Source organism: Leishmania braziliensis, chromosome 35 (genome assembly GCF_000002845.2).
Source record: "Leishmania braziliensis MHOM/BR/75/M2904 complete genome, chromosome 35".
Classification (NCBI taxonomy): domain Eukaryota; phylum Euglenozoa; class Kinetoplastea; order Trypanosomatida; family Trypanosomatidae; genus Leishmania; species Leishmania braziliensis.
In genome coordinates, this window is record NC_009326.2 from 1,344,776 (window position 1) to 1,363,194 (window position 18,419).

At 58.2% G+C, this 18,419-nt stretch overlaps 4 protein-coding genes and 1 pseudogene across 5 annotated transcripts; all 5 read right to left on the reverse strand.

Moving 5' to 3' along the window:
* Positions 1–3,703: 3,703 nt before the first annotated feature.
* On the reverse strand, positions 3,704–4,909 carry LBRM_34_3460 (hypothetical protein, unknown function; the record flags this gene model as incomplete). Its single annotated transcript, XM_001568402.2, has 1 exon — positions 3,704–4,909. One exon carries the CDS (start codon positions 4,907–4,909, stop codon positions 3,704–3,706), a length of 1,206 nt encoding a protein of 401 aa, XP_001568452.1.
* A 952-nt stretch (positions 4,910–5,861) lies between these two features.
* Positions 5,862–6,527, reverse strand: LBRM_34_3470 (conserved hypothetical protein; the record flags this gene model as incomplete). Its single annotated transcript, XM_001568403.1, has 1 exon — positions 5,862–6,527. One exon carries the CDS (start codon positions 6,525–6,527, stop codon positions 5,862–5,864), a length of 666 nt encoding a protein of 221 aa, XP_001568453.1.
* Positions 6,528–7,515: 988 nt separating this feature from the next.
* LBRM_34_3480 (conserved hypothetical protein) lies at positions 7,516–9,762 on the reverse strand (the record flags this gene model as incomplete). The annotated part of the gene is made up of 1 exon (XM_001568404.2): positions 7,516–9,762. The coding sequence occupies one exon, from the start codon at positions 9,760–9,762 to the stop codon at positions 7,516–7,518; it is 2,247 nt and encodes a 748-aa protein (XP_001568454.1).
* A 1,753-nt stretch (positions 9,763–11,515) lies between these two features.
* LBRM_34_3490 (conserved hypothetical protein) lies at positions 11,516–12,622 on the reverse strand (the record flags this gene model as incomplete). Its single annotated transcript, XM_001568405.1, has 1 exon — positions 11,516–12,622. One exon carries the CDS (start codon positions 12,620–12,622, stop codon positions 11,516–11,518), a length of 1,107 nt encoding a protein of 368 aa, XP_001568455.1.
* A 5,697-nt stretch (positions 12,623–18,319) lies between these two features.
* On the reverse strand, positions 18,320–18,419 carry LBRM_34_3500 (annotated as a pseudogene). The gene has a single exon. A coding segment is annotated over exon 1 (100 nt).

The following is an 18,419-nucleotide window of genomic DNA, read 5'->3' on the forward strand; positions in this document are numbered from 1 at the left end:
GGCGCCAGCCTGCGACAACGCACGACTGCGAGACGTGGGGCACAGCCGAGTCAAGTGGCCTAGAGGGAGAGCGGAGGGTTACGAGGGATGTCACGTGAAAGAAAAAACAAAAAAGGCAAAACCTCACAGACCCCCCTACTCCCCCAAAAAATAGGCGTGGACACACGCGCACACACACGTCTACCGAGAGCCTCAGGGAGAGCAAAGGTGCGAAAGAGAAGCGCACACACAAATAAGGAAGGAAAGAGGCGCTGCAGGTTTATCTAGAGTTCTTCCCTCTGCGTGGATTTCCTCTCTGCTCGTTGCCTTCGCTCACGCGTAAGCGTATCGTCTTTTCTTTCCCCCTCCTCCTCCTTTTCGCTTCTGTGCAGTCGTCGGGGTCAAGCGCAATGAACGAGACGCACACAGAGTCCGTGCCCTTTTCTCTCTTTTGGTGGTGTATCCAGCGCTCTACGTTTCCCCTGCTTCGGTATGTATACTGTGGCGACACAAACGTGGGGCTGCCTGGTGATAAGAGAGATGACCGAAGAAAAGAGTAGAGATAAGTGCTCGAGAGGACAGCCCACGCAAGCACAAGCAGAGAGAGAAGAAACGGGGAGAAGGGATCGACGATAAAAGGTGCAAACAAGCACGAAGAAAAGAGCAGAGACGCACAACAGCTTCAAGAGAGCACGAAAAGATGAGCACAAAGACAGGCAAGAGGAGCAGACGAAGCAAACCACAGAAGAAAAAAGTGGATAAGGGAGAGCTGAAAGGAAAACGAAGGCGGCGGGGAGGAGAGACGCTCAGAGAATCAAATGTATGCGGATAGGAGGGGGCAAAGCAAGCACAGGAAAAAACTCGAAAAGAGAGAAGAGCAAACACAGAATAGCACACAATCAGTGAATCAGCACGAGGAAGAGAATGGGAGAGGAAGATGACGGGAGGAGTAGTAGGACAGGGTGCTAGGGAGGGAGGGGGGGAGGGGGAGACAAGCTCTTTCTGCTGCGTTAGGCCTGCCTGAGGGGCCTCCTTGCTTTGCTTACAACTCGCTCTCTTGGTGACTCGAAGTAGTGCCGCCTGTGCCTACCGGCATACAAACACGCGCACAGAGAGAGAGAGGGGAACCCCCAAACGTACTGGCTGGACCTACGAGTTTTTTCTCATTCTTTCGCACCGCCTAAGCCACTGGCACGCACATACACAAAGACAGCGCGTTCAAAGAGCTCAGCGCACGTAAGAGAGAGATGATGCGTGTCCGCGTCGAGGAGCTTGATGGGGAAAAAGAAAAGGTGGCGCGCGGTGGCAGCGGAAAGGCGAAAAAAGGAGAGCAAACAGAGAACACCACCGCGTGTTGGTGAGGGAAATAAAGAGCGTTGAGCGTTCGCCTCTTCAGAAGAAAAGTATGAAAGAGGAACCGAGGCGCAAAAAGAGTGAGCAGCACAGAAAATAGGGCCGGCAAAAAACACCGAGCAAGCACGTAAAGGAGGTATATAGATAATGATCGTAGTGGCGACCGAGTTGGAGGACGAGAACGAGCGAAGGGGTGGCCGAGGAGGAATGAAAGGGGGGTTTGACGGGTGCTTGAAGCCCCCCACACACACGTGCGTAAAGGAGCGAAGTGTACAGGATGATCACACACACACACACGACCAGCGTCTGAAGAACGGGAAAAGGGGGAGAAAAACACCGAAGACGGCAGGGGGGGGGGTTGGAGAAAAAAGTGGCGGGGCGGCGGAGAGCGTCCGGTACAAAGAGAGATGAATGTGTAGTTGTAAGCGCTTATACATACAAATACGCCGTATCCACCAGCAAGCGAGGAGGGTGGTGGTGGATGTAGACGTTTGAGTGCCTGATGAAAGGCCGAAAAGCAGACGTGGCTGGTGAGCTCGCTGGTGTAGGGAGAGGAGGTTGGGGGGGGGCTTGAAGCAAAGAAAGGCAAAACAAAAGAGGGAAAACGGAAAAGGAGAGGGGGGCTGGATGGCGTTTCCTTTGTCTCTTCGTATGGTGTCTTCGATCCCTATTTGCCACAGCGCCTTGAGTGGTGGGGAACCGAGAACAGGCGAGCCGAAAAGGGAGCCAAAAAAATAGGAGGACAGCCACCAACGCCAAGAATGCGAGCAACAAATGCGAGTAATACTTCCAAAAACAAAAACAAGCAAAGAGAGCGGGGTGGGCCTCGCTGACGAGGAGGAGAAAACAGAGAAATACAAAGCAGCAAACAGAGGGGACAAAGAATACACTTCTTTAACGGAGAGGATATCACACCACCACCGTAGCGCACGGTCACGCGAACGAGCAGCAGCAGCAGCACACACACCCGCGAAGAAGCCGAGAAGCTACAGACAAAGAAGACGAAATACGAAGACAGAATAGATGTGAAACGAAGATGGAGGGAGAAAAGAAAGCAAACTATCAAACAAATAACGAAGAGAAAAAGGCAAGGGTGCCTTTAGCACGCGCGCTTAGCTTTACTCGCTTCGGGCGAAACACGCATGAAGCCTGGCTTGCCTGTGAGTGTGTGTGTGTGTGCCTCGAGGTACAAATTCCTTGCGTTTACGCGACACCTTACGCTTGATCGCCGAGGAGGGTGAACACAAAGAAGGAGCACACACAAGAGCAAGACAATCACAGCAACGGCACTGTTGCTCACACGAGCATGAAGGGGGGGGGAATAACACGCACACTCCTGTTTAGTCCTTTGGCGCAAGGAAACAAGCGAGCTGGTGTTTCTTTTTTTCACAGAAATTAGCTCCGTTGAGCCACTGCGGCTGGCGCACGGAGAAATATGCCTTGCCAGCAGAACGAAGAGAGAACAAAACGAACAAAGGCCACAATGTGGGCAGATATCATCCAATGCAACCCACACCGAGAGAGCGAGGGCGGGGGAAACACTCGGAAAGGGCAGCAGCACCACCAGGCACGTCTTTTCTGCAAGTGAGAAGGGAAAGGTGGGAGGGAGAGAGGCGTGCCCGTATGGTAGATACAAGAAGGGGCAATGGGAGGAACGAGAAGAGCGAGCCAGTGGTGGCCAGAGGGGCAGTGTGCACTTTTTGTTGGTTTGCTTTAGGGAGCCGACGCTAGAGAGCGTTTACCACTTCTTTGGGGGAAGGGGTGGCGGTGGTTTCAGTGTTGTTGTTGCAGTTTGTACGCATCACAGCAGGCGATGTGCATTTGGTCCAGTCGTATTTGAGATGTGCATGGGCGTGTGTGTGTGTGTGGGTTGCACCCCCGTACGCATAGAAGACACCGATAAAGGAAAATAATATGTGCAAATGATTGAAAACACACACACACACGCACACGTGGGCGATCGTGAAAGGGTGGGCATCGCAAGAGAGAGAGAGAGGGCGGAGGAGCACAGATGGTGGACAAGTGGGAGGAGGAGAGGCAGCGGTCAACTTATGTGACGCACGGCAGTTGAGATGCGGGAAAGACGGGAGGGCAAACGGTTACAACTTCCCGGTACGCGCCTAACAAGTAGTGCAGTAACATAGCCCTCCTCATGCCAAGAAATGCTGTGCCTTCTTCTCATGATAGTGCCCATCGCCATCACGACGTCACTAGCGCTGTCTTGGCAGCGGAATGATTGCTCCTGTCATTCCATTGTTGGGGCTTTTCCTTCGGCATGCCTCCTATTTCATGTGTGCGTCCGCCCTTTCCACGCTAACTGCATCTGTCGTACAACGGTTACGTCGGTGCCGGCTGGTGGAGCCAGCCAACACTAGCACCACATGTAGTACTGAGCGAGCATGGCTGTGTACGGCTGCATCAGTACAGCCCAGTACCCGTCGGCACACAGCAGCGCCGACAGCGACGAGTCCGACACCTTCGTATCTGCAAACGTCCGCTGAAGAAGCTCTACTTCGACCCAGACCCAAAATTCGGCACGAGCTCGAGCTGCCGCAACAGCAGAAGACATGTGGGAGGCGATGATGTCGCCGCATTTCGCCTGCCCCAGAGCGGGGGCGGACGTGACGCAGGCAGTGTTGGTTTCTGAGCATGCGAGGTGGGCAATGAAGCTGCGCAAGAGGAGCGCCTCACCGGGTAGTGGTGGAAGGCACACTGCATTGCTGCTCGACTGCTGCACCGCCGCATCCTGTGCAGCGCGCAGTATGGAGGTCCATACAGTCTCTGGAAAGTCTTGACAGTATCCACGAAGGAGCGCAAAGCACCAGTAGGCGGTCTCCTCGCACGTGAATGCCGGCGCCAAGGGCGAGGAAGCGTCCGAGCACGGCACCGCCACCGCAGCTGGCCTCTTCACCAGATAGTCGAAGAGTGTTTCGGCGGTCGCTGTGTCGGCTGTCAGGCCTCGAGATGCGGGGTCGCTGATTCGCTGCAGGAGTGGTAGGACCACCCGCTGCCAGCACCGGAAGGCATCTAGGGCGAGCGCCACGCCAAGGCGCTCGCCGCCGCCGTCGCCGTCCGGCGCTACGTGGGCCCAGCGGAGGCGACCCCCCCAGGATTCGACAAGGCCAAGGCCTGTGAGAGCGCGTTCGCAGTGCAGCGCTATACAGCGGCATATGTCCGCCTTCGCAGCGTCATCTTTGCTCGCGAAGACCGCGTCTACGGGGCGGAGACAACGGCTCAAATCGGAGGCGGCCGCCTGTGACGCAGCCGCAGTCGCACGCTCACTCCCTGCAGCGTCCTGTGCAGGGGATGAGGAAGAGGCAGGCTTGGTGCTGATCTTGCTCACCCCACCGGGGTTGGCAGACAAGGATGTGGTGGTGAAGGAGGACAGCAGCAGCTGAAGAGGAAGCGTGGTGTCCACCGATGCCCTCATTGCTTCTGGCGCCGCCAACTCACCTGTCCTGCACTGCCGTGGGTGACGCAGCAGATCCTCTTCCATGTCGCAGAGGACTTGCGCCACTGAGTGCATTGTTGAGGCAAGATAGTGCTGTCGGACATGCACAGCGGTCGTGGGGTCCATCAATCCACCTGTCGCTCTGGCTGTGGAAATGCTCGCACGAGCCTCTGCCGCCTTCGCGGTGTTCCTGCTCCTGACAGACATCCGGCAGTCATGTTACTCGGCGAAGGACCGAGGAAGTCGGTATTCTCCGTGTGGGCGTGTCTACGAGCTTGCGTTGAGCTACCGTGCTGCAACGCAGACTATAGAGAAATGCAAGTCCGATTCGCGAGAGAGTCACTCTTTACAGATCCACACCACACACGGGAGATATGCGCACGCAGAGATGGGGACGCACAAGCACGAAAAAGAAAAGCGAGGGACAGAGAAGAGACATGAGTAGTGTATGGGGTGAGAGATCACAGGTTACAGGGGCAAGCCTGCCTCGTTGGGTTCTCGTTTCACCTGCCGCCGCCTGGCGTTGCATCTGCGGAGAAAAGCCACTCCCACCATCGCACGCCCACCGAGGAGAACGAAAACGACACAGAGGGGGCGAAAAGACGCAGCCGCTTCTCCCACCCAGCCATGCAACCACACTCGCACCTTCCTGCCCTGCCCCCCCCTCCGCTCAAGACCCGGTCTATTCTCTTCGCTTCCGCTTGTGCCGTTCCTGGCTTAGTAACCTCATTTCCCGCATATTCATTTAAGGCCTGCACGCGCACATCAATCGCGTTGCACGACGACTCCCACCAGCGGAGCACCCCCCCCCCTCATAGACGCACATGAGAAAGGAAACCACCAAACACGAAGGCGTCGATGCTGAGGAGCACGAGGCATCACTGAAGCCGGGGAGACAGAGAGGAGGCAAGAGAGACGGAGCAACGCAAGGAGGGGAAAGATTCAAGCACACAGCCGCCACCTCTCAGCGGCTGAACCCCTACGTTTGCTTCCATCCCCGCCCACGCCGCCACCTCTTTCCCTCGCTCGCCTCTTTCCTCAGGGCAGAGGGGCGCACCATGCAACCACACACGAAGCACTAGAACGCGTTGTTCACACGGTTCATGACTGCCCGAATGCGCGTGTACACCTTTGCGGCAGGGCTACCGCGGATCAGATCGCAAATGGCGTCTCGTGCCACACGGATGTTTTGTGTCGTGCCCATGATCCAGATCTTTGTGTCGGCGACTACGATGCGTGTACGGGTGACGTTCTCGATCGTGTACTTTGTCTTTCCATGCGAGCCGCTGATTCGGCCGATGCAGCGGGACAAGTTGTCACCCTGCAGGTTGGCGCGCACGTCTTTGATTTCGAAACCCTCTATGTACACGTCGTCCATGCGTAGCAGCGCAACGGCGTCGCGCACATCAAAGCCAGCGATAACGGATTTCACGAAGTCCTCTGCCTTCTGCAGCATGACTTTGCTGGCGGCGACGCTCTGATCGCCCTCGGCGGGGGATGTGGAGGGTGACGTGCGGAGGTCCACGCTGCGGGTCTTGAGGTTCATGCGGATTTCAAGCCTGCATTGCTCCACAATCGGGGTGTACACCTCCATCCAAACCTTCTTGAGCGGAGGAAAGCGGTGATGCGGAATCTTGATGCTGCGTGTTTCCCGCACAAACGAAGCAGCCGCGGTCTTCGCGGCTGGCGCCTTGGTCTCGCCGTCGGCTACGGATGAAGCTGCCGCAGCGCCGTCGGAGGACATTTGTGTGCGTGGCTATTTGGTTACTCCTCGGCTGTACGTTGCTGAAGAGGGGGCTTGGCTTAGTGCGTGTCCGTGTGCTAGTGTATGCTAGCGGTGCTGCGGTGCTCGGATCGAATACGGTGATACACAACTCTGAGAAGCTAGAGAGAGCGAGGAAGAAAGGTAGAGTGATAGAAAATAGAGGGGCTTGGCACAGCCAGTTAGGGACCGACACAGAGGACGTTGCGCAGTGCTTCGCAGAGGCACAAGGGAGCGCAGAGAAGAGATAAAGAGCACAACGTCGTTGCTTCGCGAACGACAAGTTGCCTGCCTATTGAGCAGGCAGCTTTCGCCACTTCCTTGTATGTGTGTCGCAGCAGCAGACGGTGGCTTGCCGCAGGCAGACGACTCAGTGTTCGCCTACAGGCAAAAGGCGCTCTGCATACCCACATCCATACGTACAGCCTGTGCGTGAGCGCGCGTCCGTTTCTTTGCTTGTCTGTTTTCTCCCACGTACCCTGGAAAAGCTCGGAGCTTAAACAATGAAGCGAGTAGGAGGGCGTGGCGAGAAGGACGGAGGGGAGAAAAGAGGCGAGGGAGGGATAGGAGGGGGCCCGACGTCCTGGCTAGGGAAGCTGAGGTGATGCACACCTGCACTGCTTGGTGGGTCTCTAAGATAAGAAGCAAACGAGAGTGGGTGAGGGTTCCATGTAAAGCGAGCAAAAGGGGAAGAAACAGTGCGGCACTGCATGAGGTGCGCGCCCTACCATCTATCTAGCAGCAGAAGAAAGTCGAGTTCCATTCGTGCGGAACGCAGCAGCCCGAGAAGCACCGGGTAGTGCGTGCATGTCTCCGCATTCGCCGTGACAGCCACCAACACAGGAAAGCCTCAGGGCAGAAGAGCACAAGACCCATGCTGAGGGTCTCTCTAGGGTACCTCCACTTCCCCATTCCAGCTCCCCTCCTTCCCAGCCCCCCCTCCCCCCACACACACATTAGCACAGCTGAGCTAGTCGAGTGCGGAGCGTGCGATGACGCGATTGTCACGCTCACTCTCCGAGTCGCTGGCTTGGGCGGGTGTGTACTGCGCTATTTCCGGGGTGCTGCTCTTGGGCGCACTCGCAACGTTCGCTTTTGAATCGTAGAGATCCGCCGCAGGTGTGTCGCTCAGGTACGAATCCACCGGCGAACACGGCGTCGCCACAACCGGACGTTCCGCGTGGTCCGACCCGCTCTGCCTCTTCAAAGCAACATCCTCAGCCACCGCTACTGCCTCGCCACCTGCGAGGAATGAGGACGGCCTCTTGACCAGATACGTGACATCCGCGTTGCCTGCGGAAAGCGCAGAGGCGGCGGGCCAAGAAGAAGCATCGTACTGGTGCGTCAGTGAAGGCGCCACGTCTTGCCTCGCATTTTGCGACGCGTCCACCGCAGCGAGAGGGAGTGGCATGCCGTGCGCAACAGTCTTTCCTGCCGTCAGCTTGGCCACACCACCTAGCTGAGTGTCGCCTTCGACGGTCTCGGCTGGGGTGGCGTGTGCTGTGGCGCGGCGCTCCAGCGGTTGCTGCACACCGGTTCCAGCCGCTGCACTTCGCAGGATCACCCTGTCACCCTCCACATCAGGTGCCGGGCGCGCATCGCTAACAATCACCGGCGTTGAATGGGAATCACCTGCCTCATCCTCGAAGCGCAAGCTGCTGCCGCTGAGGTGCGACGCCGGTAGGTGATACGTCGTGGACGACGGCGAAGCAGACATGAGAGGGGTGAGAGTCAGCTGCACCTCGGGGCCAGCGGTGCGGTAATGTCCCCCTCCCAGTGCGCTCCCCATGCCGACCGGCTGCGTTGCGGAGACCAGAGTGACACTCGTGGTGCGGGGTTTAGTTGCGGCGGCGCCGTTGTGAATTGGAGCTACATCGATACTGTCATTCTGCACCAACGGTGACGGTGCGCGGGCTTCGCCAGCGGAGGCGCAGCGCCCGCGCAGCCCCGTGGCCTTCGAAAGGTAGCTGCAGCTAGGGCGAGACGTGGAGGCAAAGCTACGACCGTACGAGCTCTCCTCATCCACCCCTCGCATGCTGCTGTGATAGGTTCCTTGCCCACTGCTAACCGCAGTGCTACGCGCAACCGCCATCTCAAGCTGTCGGACGTGACGGACTAGACCATCGACACGGTGCACCATCGCGTGCAGCGAGTCCGAAAAACGAGCCATCTCTTGCGTGAGCCCATTCAGCACTACGGGGGCAGCAGCTGGCGCTGTGCTGCTATCGTTGGAGTCACTGCTGCCGGCACCACCCGTGAGCAACGCTGTCTGCAGCGACGAGCATTGTACGAGCATCTCAAGTCGGTTTACATCACGCCGACAGACGCGGACTTCACTGCTGCGGCACATCGCGTCCTCCATCAAACGCCGCGTCTCTGCCGTACAGCGGGCCGCCATGTCTGCTGTGCTTGTCAACATCCCCTGAGCCTGTGCCACGCGATTCTCGAGCACGCGATGCTGCGCATGCAGCTCCTGCGTCTCTTTCTGCACCGCTCGACTCATCGCCCGCCGCCACCGCTGCAGTCCGTGCTCCAAGGCCTCAAGCGTCTCTTGCACGTGGGTCTGCTGGCGTTGAAGAGCGCCGCTGATCCGCTGTTCCTGGCGATCACTGGCGCTGACCCTTTGCTGCCCCAGTGCTAGCACGTCCTCTCGCACATGCCTCAGCTCCTCACTCCACGCCGCGATTTGGCGCTTCACACCCCGCTGGTGCTCCTCCAGGTCGCGCTGCATCTCTTCCTGCGAGGCCGCAAAGTCAGCGTGAATGTCTGCTCGGTGCACGTGCACCCTCTCGGTGGCGTCCTTCGCTGCCTTCTCTACTTTGGCTTGGCGGACACGGAGCTCGTCTACGCTGTCGCGCAGGCTTAGCAGCCGCTGCTGCACCTGGGCCTCGATGAGCGGGGCAACAAGGCTCGGAAGATGCCAGCGGGCCCACTGGGCGAGCTCAGCGGACAGCATGTTTCGAGCGAGATCATCTCGCACCTGTGGCGGCCCGAGCCGGTCACCGGCGAAAGTCGATGGGGCGAGATCGACGCAGTCGGCGATATTGCACGGATAGAAGTGCAACGGCCCTCGCATGTGCACCTCCGCGGCCATGCGGTCAAGCTCGTGTCGCGTGCGTGACGTCTTGAGGAGGAGCCCGCCCATCTCCTTGGTCGCCGCTTCCAGCCGCGCGGTGAAGCGCTCATCATCGCGACAGGCTTCGATGTAGTGGGACATGAGTGCCAGAGTGGGGCGTTGTGTTCTCTTGCTTTGTCTGATGCGAAGCCTGCGCCAACCGCACGAAACGTGGTACTCCTAGCGAGCCCTTTTTTCGTGTTCCCAACACCACCTCGTCTCCGTGGCGATGGCGTGCACATACCGGGTTGGGAAAAGTGAGGGGATAACGCCCATAGTGAACAGAACAGCGGGAAAAAGAGGAGAAAGGTCGTTCATGAGCGCTACAGCAAGCAAAAATGTGAACTGCCAGAAGGACCGAGGACGGCACGCCATGGGGAGCTTACAGAGCGCATAAGAGCCTCCACTGCTTCCCTCATGATCCCTTGATGAAAGGCGCACCGGTACGTTCGCCGTAGGCGTGGCGCACACACGAAGTGGCCTTCGCCACAGCGGAGGGCTTTCGTGGGCCCAGCCGTTTGAATTTGCTCCATTTCGCTTTCTCATCACCTCGGATCTTTCCTCGACTCTTTCCCTCAGCAACCCTTCTCTCTCTCTACCTACCCGCCCCTCCTCCTCCTGGACATGCCCACACACGCACCCACACACACGCACCCACACACACGCACAGACGTGCGCCAGAAACAGCGCGACCACCCATGAGAGCCGACACAGGGGGTCGAGAGAAACGAGAAAGGGCGAGTGGAGCGCGCGTACGTGAGTAGGGAGAGAAGTGGAGTCTCGAACGAATTTTAGGAGACTAAAGCAAAGAAAGGGGCGCCTGAGAGGGGAAGGGTGAGCAAGAGGAGCTAAGCGGCAAGGGTGCGTGTGCATTTGAGTGCTTAGGTATATCTCTCTCTGTGTGGGAAAACACGGGGCTGTGCTTAGAGGAAAGCGGCGCTGGCACGCCTTACCTCCACACCCTAGGCGAGCTAGCGTGCTGCTCAAGGCCGTCAACACATTTGTCGCCCGTCGCTCCGTTTTTCTTTACGTGCCACGTGGCCCTCGCACAGCAGGCAAACAAACAACAAAACGCAACAGCCAGCAGAGAGGCCCCACAAGTGACTGGGGAGTACAAACGAGGAGAAGGTCGGCGGTGGCCCAGCTGCGTTGCCTAAATCGACGCTTTTGATGTCCACTTTGTTTCCACACACGCACGAAATACGGCACGCACAGACGCGTGATTGCAAGGGGGCTATACATCTCCCACTTGTTTGGGCGTGGAATAAAGCATAAGACTCACGGTGGGCAGAAGTGGGTTGGGGGAGGTAGAAGCGAAAGCAAAGTTGGCAAACACACAAGAGGTCAACCACAAGAAGGAAGAGGGAAAAGGGTGGCGGCTGGGGGAGAGCACGGTAAGCAAATAGAGGCCTCACAGGATCTGCGGAACCCTCAGCCTCCCTCCCTCCTTAAGCCCGTCTTTCCCCGCTCGTTGATCGTCACAGCTGCAGCTTCCAACACGGCACGAGCAGGTGGGTAGAGATGAGCGGACAAGAGGGCTGAGGGAAAGGGAATTTGACGCGCGATACGCAAGGGCGGGAGAGGGGTGGTGGTGGTGGTGCAGGTGTCGAAGGAGGACCAAACAGCGCGCGTCAAAAGGCAGCGCATGGCCAGTGTTTGCCGTGGCTAACGCGTGCACCTTGCGTTGTCCCCTGGCCCGCTCCGTGTCTAAACCTCACCTCACGTTTTCGACACCGACACTGAAGCTGCCGCACTTAAGCTAGAGTTACCGGGAGCTGATGGGGCGGCGCTGGCTCGCCCTGAATGCTCCGCGGCGCTCCGGGTCGTGGGGGTACCCTGGTGCCCTTCTCTACGGCTAGATCTGCCCGTGCCCCTGACGGTGCTGCTCCTCGGTCCGCTTATTCGCGCCGTGCGCTGCCTTACTCGCGCCCTTTTTGGGCCCCTTCTCCTTCTTCATTGCCTTGAGTTGCTGCCTGTGCTCCTCAAAGCTCATGGGGTATCCCCCGGGCCGTGGCTGCCACACGAGCGGCTTGGCTGGCAGGTTGTACTTGCTCCGGTTGTAGGAGTCACTCAGGTACTCACTGAGGTGCTGCGGGAATAGGGATGGGAACGTCTCGCACACGCTCGGCTGTGCCTCTGTCCACAGAAATTCCACCTTTGTGCGAGTGACGGGGTCGATCGCTGGCAGGACGAGCTTCCACAGCACGGAGAAGAGCCTCGGCGGGTTGATGCACAGCATCTTGCCTAGTCTCTCCGGGTAATGGTCCTGAATTACGCGGATGACGCGCACGCCTACAGACGACTTGCCGTCGTAAAGATGCGAGTACGTTTCGAAGTCCGTCACGCAGACCCACTTCTCGACCCCGACAGGCATCATGCGGATCAAGTGATTGAAGGCACACACCATGTGCCGCAGCGGATTCTTGCGCTCCGGGCCCCAGCGCATCGACATGAACATGACGGGGCGGTGCTCCTTGTCCCACCCAATGAACTGGCCCATGTGGCCATTCGGGTTCTCCAAGCAAGCCTCACACTGCCACGTCTCCGATCCCGTTTCCTTCCACCACCTGACGGTGCCCTCCAGCATTGAGAAGGCCTTATCGAGGTCGAAGCTGCGGGCGAGAAGGTAGCGGAGACACAGCCAGTTGTCGAACTTCTCCGCCGCGTACCACGGCGCAGCGGAGACCATCTTTATGAACGCCTCCAGCTTGCGTTGCTGTGCTTCCTCGAGCTCCCCGCGACGCTGCTCCCACGTCTTCACGACAGTGGGAGGCCGGATCTTGTTCACCTCCTCCTCGCTTGAGAGAAAGTACGGGATTTGGAAGCCGTCGTTCTGCTTTGGCAGCAGAAAGCAATCCTTAGGCAGATCCAGGTCGGCCTCCACGGTAGACGCGGCCGACTCGCCGTTAGATGGCGTCGACGCTAGCTTCGCCGCCAGCGCAAGGTCACTTTTTGACGACATCTGAAGCACACGTGCTGGCTGCTGCCCGCACTCTCTTTCTCTTTAGAGTGGAGGTGGTGGGTGCAGTCCGTGGCGCAAGCATGTAGCAGGTAGGCATGGTGGAGGGAGAGACATGTAAAAGGTGAGAGAGTAATGCCGGAATCTAAGCATGACGCATCCCAGTACGCGTTCCCAACGCTTTCTAACTGGTGAGTCCCCTATTTCCGCGGACGTGTGTACCAACCTGGTACCCCTTTCCACATCCTATCAACACATCTAGCGCTGGTACCGCTATCCATGAGAGTTCTGCTGCTTTCAAGTCACTATCGGGTAGCGCTCTACACACGGATGGGTACGCTTGAGAATTCCCCCTGCTTGCATCACCCAAGGATCCCAGTCGAGACAAATAGTCAAGGGGCGAGAGAGCAAGAGGAATCAAACATGTCCAATAACTCCATTCTTCGAGGTCTGAGGTGGGAGAAAGAGCAAAATGGGGCAGGCAGAAGACAAACAATGAGTGAGGCGAGTCACTGAAACGTTGCAGCGCACAATGACTCCTCGCCACCTTTGTTGTGCGATTACCTCCCCACCTCCCTTTCGTTCTTGTCGCAAGCCTTCAGCAAAAGAAAGCCGGTGCTACGGTCCAGGTGTCTACAGCAAAGATGTGGCTCAATTCCTAGTTTGACTACACACACCTATGGACCCAGAGACGTGCACACGCACGACGTAGGGGAGGAGAGTGGCGGAGTCGCTTGGAGAAGCGCAGATGGCTGAATAACGGAAGGTAGTCGGTTGGCTCCACCGACCAATGCGTAAACGCTAAGGCTACGATGGCGCCTCACACAGCAAGTGAAATCGACGACGAGAGTGGTGAGCATAGAGGGCGAGACACGCAGCAATAAGCAGCACCACACACACACACACACACACACACACACACACACAAAAGCACACCGAAAAGGGGAGCAGCTGCGTGAAAAAGAGAGGTGCAGAAAGCATGAGCAGTGACATACATGGCTAGGGGCGTGTGCGTGCACCGCTGAGCCGCGGCGAAGCCTTACGTGCCTGCGAAGAGTACCATCGCGCGCTGAGGCGCCGCACGGCAGAGGTGGAAGCAACGGAGGAGGCCTTTCGCCTGCGTTGCGCGGCGCTCATCCACAAATGCCCATACACAGAGCCTCGCAGTGAAGCCCCAGTGCACAGCCCCTTTTCTTCATTGTTTAAGAATGGCGTCCTGTTTTCCTACCCTTTCGGCTAAGCGGGGAGGGCTGGGGTAAAGACGCGACGCGCCTTCTCTGCCCGCCGTGCGTGCTCTAGCGACTCGCATACTCTGTTGATGCACTTCTCCCTCGACTTGCTCGTCGGCAGCACGACTGCCCCAATCGCTACTGTCAACACCGCCGCGTGCTCCAGCAGGAGTGTGGCGGTCTGGCGCAGCTGCGGTAGTGAGGACACCTCAGTCTGGTAACGGACGATCTCTCCACTTCTACCCCCAAAAGCTCCGTGACTAGGTGTTTGCTGGGCTCAACAAACGATTGATGTAGAGCAGCGGAATGACTGCTCGCCCATCGTGCAAAGGATCGCTCGCCGTTTTAAACGACCGCCTCAGGGTCTGGCCTCTCCTACCAATGCATCTGAAACCGTTCGGCCTCCCTCAAGCGTGCGCAATGGCGATGTGGTCGGTCACGGAAGCGATCCAGCTTCCTGAGGGAGTCCCATTTCCTCCCATTTGGCGCAGGATGCAGCTGGCAATTCAAGGTTTGCTGTGCTCGGGGCCTGCTTTCCACATGGTCGGGCAGTCGCCGCAAGACCCTTCGTTCGAGTAACTTGCACAGACGACTGGTCAGCGCCACTGGGCGGTGGGGCGCGGCATCATCATCGGGCCAGCGTGGCCTCAGGAGGGGCTCATGGCGCCCATCCCTCCGCGTGGCAGGGGCGATGCCGGTGACGACGCCCTGGTTGCAGATGGCCAGCGGCGCTCTCCGGCCGCGCGTCAGGGGTGCTGCGGCGCTTTCGCTGCGAACAACGTCGGGTTCGTGGCGGGGTTCGCGGGGGTGCCATGTTTCCCCCCCCTTCGTAGCAGGCGTTTTGCGGGGTGTTGGCCTTAGTCTCTGTGGGGGAAGGGGGGGGCGGCTGGCGGATGTCGCGCCAACCCCTGCCGGCACACGCCCCCGCCAACGCGCGGTTCCGCCCCCCCTCCCCCGCTCATGCAGCGGCCGCCCCGTCCCTGCGTTGGTGCGCGGCGTTCGCGGGGCATGGGTCGCCTGGGCGCGTGTCTGTGGCCGGGGGCCCCTTGGGGTGGGGGCGTTTTGGGGCGGCGCCCACCCCTGATGGGCGGCCAAACGAAGCGCTTTTGCGAACAAGCCCGGGAGAGAGCGGCGCGCAGGATACTCTCTCAAGAGCCGCCTCCAGCTGGAGCCGGCTCGGCGCCCAGATTGGTCTGTGAGCAACTTTTCCGGATGGGACAGCCCTCCTGGCTGCCTCGGCTCTCGGTCCAGCAGCCTATCGAACCCTCCCCTTGAGGGGGCTTTGCGGTTGCGTATGTGTAGTGGAGTTGTGGTGGGTGGGAGTGCGTGGTCGATTTGCTCTGCTTCCCAGAGGTGCCTTTGGGTTGCCGCGGTGGTCGGGGTCCGTGCAGCCCCCTGAATCTCGCTCGTCCTCGTGGTGCGTGCGGGATTCGGCGCCAGGCATCGCTGGCGGCACCGGGTCGCATCCCCTCTCGAGGCGGGCGGCAGGCCCGATCGCGCCGCGGTCCCCTCTCGGTGCCGTGGCGACGGCGCCTCCGCCACAGACGTGGTGGCCGGGGGCCACGGCAACGCCCCGCAGGCCTGTGGGAGCGAAACGCCCCTCCCTCGCAGGGCACTGGCCTGCGCCGAGGATCCGCCACGGAACCGGGCCCGCCAACACCGCCCAGCCCCATTGAAATGCCACTGCATGCAGCGCAGGCGAGGTCCAGGATTACACCCAACATCGCCGCAACACAGCACTGGCCCAGAGCGGCACACTGACGCCAAGGGTCCGCAGCCGTACTCGGGGGCAGGCTGCTCGGCTTCCCTGCAACGCGTGGGCATCGGGGCCTGACACCACGCACCGAGGTGGCCGACATCGTCAGAGAGGAGAGCGGGAGAGTGGGGAAAAGGGTGTGTTTGAAGTTTTTTGACAACATCAACAACAAAAGACTTGTCGAGTATGAAGGCGGGGCGTGTACGTCTTGGCGTGCAGTTTTCTTCTCAGCGGTCGGAGCTGCTGTTTACTCTTGGTGTGAAGGAAAGCGAGGATGGAGGCATTTCTCTTCTTTTTCTCTCTGCCACAGCGTTGCACATCAATGTATCTCCCCCTTGTGCCCTTGTTATCTTTCCTGTGTAGTGGGGAGTAATGTTTCGCTGTGCTTTGCGTGATTTGTTGCTTTGCGTCTCCGTTAGCCCGTCTGCTTTCCATTCTTTCGCTCTGCGTATCCTGTGGGTTCCCTAGCCTATCTGCAGGCGCTTCAAGCCGAAAAGAGGAGCGTCTCGATGTGTAGGGCACGAGGCAAAAGATGGAGGGAACGACATGGCTCAGGAGTGCGTAGGTGATGTTTTCGCCCATCGTGTGTCCAGCTGGCGCCTTTCCTTTTTCGTGTCTGGAGCGGCAATGGCGATGTTTACAAGAACACTGCAGCAGGCAAAAACTGAGGAAAAAGAAGCGGCCCGAAAAAGAGAGAGTCGTACGTTATTGATGTGCGAAGAAGAGTATACGCGCTACTGCGCGTTGTACCCCGTCCCCTTTAGCGCGCACTCCTCTTCCTCTTCTCCTCTCCCCTCAACTTCCTAAACTACCGCCGCCGCCGCAACGACCTCCTCCCGGCACCTCCCTCTCCCTTTCACCCCCCAAAAACGCGGTGCTGCTCACCAATATATGCACATGCGTGATGTACTTCTTATGGTTTCTTCGTCCCTCCATTTTTTTTATTCCCATTGTGCCGTGAGTGAAGTAACGCGTCTTGAGAATGGAGGAGGGAGCAGCACCGAGTCGAGAGGAAAAGGGGCCAAACAAGTGCGTTCAATACTCAGACAGAGAGGAATGAAGCGAAAAGGGGGAGACGAGTCGCCTTGTATTTCGCTATGCTCGACTTTCCTACCTTTCACATCGAGCTCCAATACCAAAAGCGAGAAGAAAACAAACATGCGAGGCTTGAAGCTGACCTGGTCGTGTAGTGCCCCCTCTTCTTCATTGCGTGTGTGTGTGTGTGTGTGTTCTCTTGGTTTTCTCCTCTGCCTGCTCTTTTTTTGCTTTATTAGCTGTTGTTCCTCTGTCTCTCTGTGCAAGAGCTGCTGGACACGGATGGAGAATAAAACTAAAAAAATAGATTGGAAAGAGGAGTGCGCGCTTTTCTCTTCTTTCAGGGTTTTGCTTGTTTGTTTACTTGCCAGTTTTTCAATTTCAAGGATGATATAACCTCTCTTATTTTTCTTGTGGGGTAGGAGGGCGCCTTATCGTTCTGAAACACACGGGTGCCTCCGTTCGGATTGGCACTGAGTACACCCGCATGGCTTTTCCCTGCAAATGTGTGCTGATCAACTCTGTGTGAAATTTTTGAAAAAAGAGCACCACGTCTTCGATGAAGAGTGATCATCAGAAGGGCACACGAGTGCGTTTCAATACCCGTCCTGTCTTCTGTCCCGAGCGCGTCGGCTCACGTGAGATGACAGCTCACTGACGACTCTCCTCTCTGTGCACATATGATCGAGACTTCGCGACTCCCCTTTCATGTGTTTGCTCTTGATGCACTCGCACCTCTACGAATAATTCGACCATTTTTCTCGCTCCTCCGTTGTTCCGTGATACTGGGCCATCGACACGTATGCACACATAGCCGCCACAACACCTCCAGCACACGCAAATTTGGGTAAAAAGGGGGGAACAGGAGGCGACGCGGAAATTCTGTCACCTTCTGAAAGAGTAAGAAAGCGGGCGCCGCCTCCATTGATTCATTCGCTCACACACTACGTACTGCGCGCACCCACACGCATACTCAGAGAGCTGCACACGCGAAGCAACTCGAATCCCTGACCCACTTATTTTGGTGCGGGTTAAAGAAGGCGTGAGAGCACATCTGTGCGTGAGTGTCCCATAGACCAGAGTAACATAGAGTTGACGAGATAGAGAAGGGGAGAGCGGGTGGTCTTGTGCTCTCGATCCATATGAAGACACCCTCCCACCGCTACCCCTGGGCAAACATACAGATCCACTCCCTCCTCCCCTCCCCCAACACGTACGCACGCACAGATGCTGTCAAAGATTCACCGCGTAGAGCTTGAAAACTTCAAGAGCTACTACGGCAAAGGTGTCATCGGGCCTTTCAAGGATTTCACGTGCATTGTCGGGCCCAATGGTGCTGGCAAGTCCAACTTGATGGACGCTTTGAGCTTTGTACTGAGCAGCAGCGTCACACCGGCGCGTGCCTCATCGATGCGCGGCAAGGCATTGGTCGACTTCATTCATCGCAAGGCGAAGGCGGCAAGCAAAGGCTGCAGCGTGACTTTAGTAGTGCGCCATCCGGCGTCGCAGCGGCCCGTAGCCTCCGCTGCGGCGCCGGCTGACGGTGAGTCGGGCATGAATGATGCCGTTGCGGCTGCCGCTCGTCGTGGCACGGTCGTCGCCGACGACGGGGAGCACGTTCACCACAGCAGCACCGTCGAGACCTCTTTCACTCGCCAGGTGGATCCGCAAGGCGCGGTCTCATGCCTGCTCAATGGCAAGCCGGCAACAGAGAGGGAGTACGTGGCCGCGCTTACCCAGCACCGCATGGCGCTCGTGTGACACGTTCTCGGGACGTCTC